Source organism: Trichechus manatus, unplaced genomic scaffold, assembly GCF_000243295.1.
Source record: "Trichechus manatus latirostris isolate Lorelei unplaced genomic scaffold, TriManLat1.0 scaffold00022, whole genome shotgun sequence".
Lineage (NCBI taxonomy): Eukaryota > Metazoa > Chordata > Mammalia > Sirenia > Trichechidae > Trichechus > Trichechus manatus.
In genome coordinates this window covers 11,307,609-11,314,592 of record NW_004443958.1, presented here as the reverse complement: position 1 = coordinate 11,314,592, position 6,984 = coordinate 11,307,609, and the positions used below count along the sequence as shown (strand labels likewise).

At 44.3% G+C, this 6,984-nt stretch overlaps 1 protein-coding gene across 1 annotated transcript in view; it reads right to left on the bottom strand.

Moving 5' to 3' along the window:
• The window catches only part of NTAQ1 (N-terminal glutamine amidase 1), a 37,054-nt gene that overhangs the window by 10,307 nt on the left and 19,763 nt on the right, over positions 1-6,984 (bottom strand). The window contains exons 3-4 of the mRNA XM_004373030.2: positions 5,117-5,167; positions 345-493 (exon numbers count right to left, since the gene is read on the bottom strand). Of these exons, the coding sequence (XP_004373087.1) occupies positions 345-493; positions 5,117-5,167 (200 nt within the window). The remainder of the gene's footprint in view (positions 1-344; positions 494-5,116; positions 5,168-6,984) is intronic.

The window sequence follows — 6,984 nt, the reverse complement described above, 5'->3', positions numbered from 1 at the left end:
AGGACTCCACAGATGGGGCAAAGGGCTTAATATTCAGGTGCTGTCATCAAGCCCTCTCCACTCTGGCAGCACAACGGATTCCCCCACAAACAGGAATACAAGAGAAATTCCCAACATGCCTAAAAGAAAATGTTTGTGATCTCATCACACAATTTTTAAATAACTGCCAATCTTTTATCCGATGGATAACCCTTAAAATTTTAAAACATTCTGAATTTCCTGTGTAGCATATCAACTCAATGGTAATGCAAAGACAAGTGATCTTTAAAAAACAAGTGCAAAAAAAGTCTGCATAACTGTCAAAGTCTTCAGAAAGTAAGCAAATTCATTCTGAATGTCCTCACCTTCTAAACTGTGGATGAATGTCATCATCTGACTTAAAGGCATCCTCCACATAAGTGTCAAAGAGGCAGGGAAATGGCAAGACAGTATCAAGATCATAAATGAAGCTCTGTCCTCCACTTGAGACATGAAGCAAAACAACATGGTAATCCTAGAAGTAAAAGTTGCTGAAGTTAAACAACTTATTTTATGCTTGCAAAATCCAGGGTTACAGTAATAACACTACTGTTGTTAGCTCCCATGTACAATGCAATTGGATCATTGTGATACATAGGGTTTTCACCGGCTGGTTTTCACAAGTAGATTGCCAGGCCTTTCTTCCTGTCTGTCTTAGTCTGGAGGCTCTGCTGAGCCTGTTCATCATCATAGCAACACGCAAGCCTCCACTGATAGACAGGTGGTGGCTATGCTTGAGGTGCACTGGCCAGGAATCGAACCCGGATGTCCCACAAAGAAGGCGATAATTCTACCACTAAAGGATGTCATATGTATTATCAAAATCAGATACAAGACTAACACAGCCTTCCTCATAACAGCAAATGTTGTGCAATGGTTAAGTGCTCAGCTGCTAACCGAAAGGTCGGTAGTTCAAATCTACCAGCTGCTCTGTGAAAGAAAGATGTGGCAGTCTGCTTCCGTAAAAATTACAGCTTTGGAAACCCTATGGGACAGTTCTACTCTGTCAATAGGGTCACTATGAGTTGGAATCAGCTCAACAACATACAGCAAAATTTAAAAAAGGCAAACACAAAACCCTGACAATAGACTAAATGTCTGGTGACAAGGAATGATTAAATAAATAATGGAAATGTTCAGATACATTAAATGAAGATCCTCTGACCCAGCAATTTGACCTCTAGGAAGCTACCCTACAGAAAAATGTCTATAAGCATGTCAAGGTATATACACAATGATAACCTCTGCAGCGCTATTTATAATAGTGAAAATACAGCAACAACCCAAAGCCCATGGAGAGGAGAGTGGTTAATAAACTATGATACAGCCATATAATGGAGTACTATGCACCTGCTAAAAGAATTAGGTAAATTTATGTGAAAAATGGAAAAACATCCACATTATACTGTTGGATGAAAACAGCAAATTTCAGAAGATGTCTTATATACTATTTTTTAGGACACACATGAATGTACAGAAAAACATCCCCAAGAGTATCCTCCAAACTATTTTTAAAAAAAGGGACTCCTTGAGGTTAGCCTGGAGAGGGGAAGAAGGACTTCAATGTCTTGTTTATTATACATCTGTACTGTCTGAACACATTATACGTATGTACTATTTTTGTAATTAAAAGAAAAAAATGCTTTAAAAAAAAAGGCAGCCATGCCCAGTATGTGTGTTAATTCTCACTCACTCCCAGACATGAAGCACTGCCCAACATCCACTGCAGCTGAAAAGGATTTGGGGGAGGTTATCAAGGGACATGAGTCCTGGTGGCACAGTGGTTAAGAGCTTGACTGCTGACCAAAAGGTCGGCAGTTCGAATCCACCAGCCACTCCTTAGAAACCCTATGGGGCAGTTCTATTCTGTCCCATAGGGTTGCTATGAGCCGGAACTGACTCAACAGCAACAGGTTTGGTTTTTTATCAAAGGACAGTTGTGCAGTCTCTGGTGCTTTGAGCTCCTCAGAAGAAAACTGCTTTCATAGACGCCAGCATGCAAAATAAAAATGCCTACCTAACAACATCAGTAATACCATCTTACATTTCTAGAGTACTTTGGAGTTTACAAAGCACTTTCTCACGTGTTATTTCATTCGAGCCCCCACAAAAACCCTGGAAAAGGTAATTAATTGTGACTAGAGATGTTGTACCATCACAGCCTAAAGTGCTTCCCTCAGCTCCGGTCCTACCTTTAGCTCCGGTCCTACCTTCAGCTCCGGTTCTATCTTAGTGAAGCAGAAACAGCATCAGAAATGGATGCTTACTCCCTCCCCTCTCCGTAATGCATCCTACCCTCCAGATAAATGAAATGACAATTGCCCCCCTTACAACAGCCCACTTCCTTCCACTGGACTCATGTTATTCCCTCCATCTACGACACCTTTTCCACCTCTCTCCCCAAACCCATCCCTCAAGCTTGGGCTCAAATGCTTTCTCCTCATACGGCTACTTTTTATCTTCCCCAACCTGCTGCCAGAAGGAGCCTCTGCATTATCCAAAGTCTTTTTTTTCTGAACACCTTCTACTTCATGTTACAGTGGCTATTTAAAGCACCTGTTCCCTTTTATTTGTGGGAAACCGTGCTATTTGACTGTAGATACAAAGATGAAAAAGATGAAATCCTTCCCCTCAGAGAATCTCCAGACAAGCAGGTGGGAAACACAAAGACGCTGCTGGGGGGCGGTGTGGCGAGTATATACCAAAGGAGGCCGGCGAGCACACAGGGAGGGCGTTCTGAAGTTATACCGCCTGGTTCAAATCTTGGCCCTTCCACTTGCAGTTTCCTCTTTTATAAAATGGGGAAAAATCCCTCACAGTGTTACTGGGAGAGTTAATAAGATTATGTATGTAAGTATAAAAACTTTTAAAAAGCCAAACAAGGAAGCTAGGAATTGAGGAAGTGAGGGGATGGGGGCCTAACTTCCAAAGAGTGTTTCACTAAGGAACGGAATGTATCACTGAATCTTGCCTGAAGCGGGGAGCTTTCCAGGAATAAACAATAAAAATTCACAACTGTCTAGTTAGTCCAGGTCCATATTCCTACATACCAAATGCCTGATGAACTTACGGAGAAGCAGTCCTCAACTCTGAATCGCCTCCACATCATTGATGTGGAGTCAGAAATACACAGCCCAGCACAGCATGACTCTGTGATTGCCCAGCTGCCAGGAAAAGACTGGCTGGGCTGGGGGATGGGACACTCACCTAGCCGGTGACCTACTCTCAGAGGTGCAGTAGTATGCACCCACTTCCCACAACAGCAAGGCAGACAAATCAGCCAGGGGATAAAAGAGACTTCTTGCCACAGGCTTCCCCACCCTGAGTTGCCACGAGATGTTGCAAGAGGGGCCATGACCACAGGTCCTTTCCCTGCAAGCTTCCCCAAGACAGGAATCGTAAGCATTTCAGCAAGGAGGATGACTTCTGAGGCAGCCAGGCAGCCTGCAGCAGGGGTTATTTAGTGTTGCTGATAACACAGCCAACACTATTTAAGCACTTATTATGTACCACGTACCAGGAAAATGCTTCAGAGGCATTACCTCACTTGAGGCTCACAACCCACTGCCCAGATGAACAAACTAAAGACAGAGGAAAACAGCTCATCCCAGGTCACACAGCCAACCAGTGGGAGGACTGGAACTTAAACCCAGTCCACCTGACGCCAAGGCCCGAGCTCCTAACTCAGCCCTGCTTGGTTTAGACTTTAACATTAGCAACAGGTCACTTGCTGGAGAAGCAGGAACGTGAGTGACATGAGGCCAGGGATTTTTGTCTGTTTTGTGCCTGGCATGTAATTGGCATTCAACAAACATGTGTTAAATAAATGACAGATGCTAATTCAAGTAATATATAATTGTAAACAAGTATCCAGAAACAAGGTATTTGTTACATTATCATTAATGGGGTTTTTCTTTTATTTTTTCTTGGTGTTTATCAGAGCAAGCAATTCAGTTCTTAATGAGGATACGTTAAAGTGACATACAGCTGTGTACTGGAAAGGCCACCTGGGTTTGAGACGCTGTTCTGCCGCTGACCAGCTATGGGACCCTGTGTGACCCTGAGCTACTCACTCTGCCTTTCTGGGCTTATCTCTTCACTGAGAAAATGAAGGGGAGTAGATATCAAATTTTTCAAATGCCGGTCATGTTTGCTCAGGAGTTTGTTAAGAATACTAATTCCTAAACCCCTCTCTGTTGTTGATGTTAGCTGCCATTAAGCCGGCCCCCAACTCATGGCGACCCCACACACAACAGAACAAAACACTGCCTGGTCTTGTGCCATCCCCGTGATTGGTAGCAGATCGGTCCATTGTGATCCATGGGGTTTTCAGTGGCTGATTTTTGGAAGTAGCTCGCCAGGCTTTTCTTTCGCACCCATCTTAGCCTGGAAGATCTGCTAAAACCCGTTCAGCATCATAAACCCAACCCATTGCCTTCGAGTCGATTCTGACTCATAGTTGTCCTATAGGACAGAGCAGAACTGCCCCACAGGGCTTCCAAGGAGTGCCTGGTGGATTTGAACTGTCAACCTTTTGGTTAGCAGCCAAACTCTTAACCACTACCCCACCAAGGTTTCCGTTCAGCATCATAGCAACACGGAAACCACCACTGACAGACAGGTAGCGGCTGTGCATGAGGTGCATTGGCCGGGAACCAAACCCAGGTCTCCCGCATGGAAGCCAAGAATTCTACCACCTGAACCATCAATGTCTCTGTAAACTCCTCTCTAGATCTACTATATCAAAAATATTTATTTTTAACACCGTCTCCAGACCATTCTAATGTGTAGCTGGACTAGATATCACCAAAGTTCTTTCCAGTGATGACTGGATAAGAGTCTAGGAAATCACAAATGTATCTGCCACGTCAGCCATGTAAATCATTCCTATAATAATTTCTAAACAAAAAGTTAAACATAATCATTCCTGTTAAGTGCTTCTACCTTAGACCAAATAATTTCTATTCTCATAAGATCAACTTATTAATAATTATCACAGCTTTTCTCTACTGCCTTATCACTTCTGCTTTACCAAACTTAAAGACCACCCAGAGATGGCAAGTAATAATCCCCAGAAGCTCTGTACTGGCCATCTTACCCAGATCACAGGCCCATCTCCAGGTCTCGCCTGCTGTTTCCAGATAGGTATCTAGAAAATACAATAACTTGTATGAGCCACAACTTTAGTTAAACCATTACTAAATTATTTATGTCAATACATAAATGAGAAATTAAATATTTATAAGCAACCAACAACCAAGGCGAAAGAATGAAGGAGAAATCCAAATCCTTCCAAGTGTCCTTAACCATGAAAGCGCGCAACAGCAAAAATTAATTTTATGATGTTGAGACTGGGAAGGGCCTTGAAGTAGGAGACCTGGCAGGTTCAAGTGCTGCATTCCCAGTAAATTATTCATGGAACCCGGCATTGGTTGGTTGGAGCCCTGGTGGCAAACTGGTTAAGAGCGCAGCTGCTGAAGCTGGGCCAAGATGGCAGAGTAGTCAGACGGCTTCCTATATCCCTCTTACGACAAAGATCTGGAAAAACAAGTGATTTGATTGTGTATGAATATCTAGGAGCCCTGAACAAGGCAAAGTTGAGGAATCGGACTGAGTGGCGGGGGGAGAGGGAGACGGTTCAGAAGAAGCGAGGAGTGCCAGAGCAGCAGCGGCAGGACTGCAGCTCTTCAGCCACTCCGGGTACGCAGTGAAGCAGGCAAACAGCTGTGTACGTGAGCTTGGGAGGCAGTTTCCACACTGAGAGAGAGCTGGCAGCAGAGATTCTGCTTGGACACTCCGAACCAGTGAAAAGCAGCTCCCAAGTGGCTAAAGATAAGTACATGCATGTGGCCTTTCGCAGGGATTGAAAAAAAAAAAAGCCCATTTCGGAAAAAACTCTCTTCCTTTTACCTCCTCCCTCCCGCTTTGCACCGATCCGGACTTCCCAAGTCTAAGTCCACTGGGCCAGAAGTAGATCCCAAAAGGTGCCCCGATCCATTCTCCTGGCCTTGGAGCGGGAACAAATAAGTTACCGTCTCCCCTAAGCCAGGAACTCAGAGTCGGCACAGCTCCTTTGCTAGGCACAGGCATACGGGTCCACAGACTTTGAGTGCCTTACACCCCTGTATAGACTTGTGGGGACTATCTCAACAGCGTTAGCCCTCAATACCACAGTACAACAGGGTAAACATCTGAAGTCTAACTTCAACTGTTTCAGCTGTGAAGTGGCAGATTTGTGACCCTCAACACAGCCCTGCCCCTTAAGCAGGCACCTTTACCGATCCACACCAGGGACTTGAGTGGTGGCGTCACCTATGCTACCTAGTCACCTGCTACAGGAGTCCAAGAAAAAGTGGTGCCCTCAAGTCTTTACAGACAACAGAGTGGGGTGCTCATAGTCCGGCTGCAAAACTCACTTACCTACTCGCCCTGGGGAATAGGGACACACTTTCCTTTTAGATTCTCAGGGGCAGCCATTAGCCCCCTGCCTGGCTCAGCACATGACCCCCTACTGCAGCCAGATACTGGTGCCTATAACAATCACCCATGCCCCTCTAAGACTGTAGGTGAGAGCCTGCACCACACACTTGGTGACCAACTGCCTGGACACTTGAGCTGAACCCAAATAGGAAAATTTAACGGACTCCTGTGTGCACATAGTTAGTTACAGAACTAACTACCTGGTGACAGGATGTTAGAGCTTCAAAGGTGTCTATAATCAAACTAGTGCACACGAGCAGCCTATTGGGGCATATCAAAACAAAACAAGAAGCTAGGACTCACTAAACAAATATAAAATAAGATTATAATAACTTATTGATGGCTCAGAGACAACAGTCAACATCAAATCACATAAAGAGGCAGTCCATGATAGCTTCAGCAAGCTCCCAAAACAAAGAATCAATAAATTCTCTGGAAGAAGAAAATTTCTTGGAATTACCAGAGGCAGAATACAAAAGATTACTA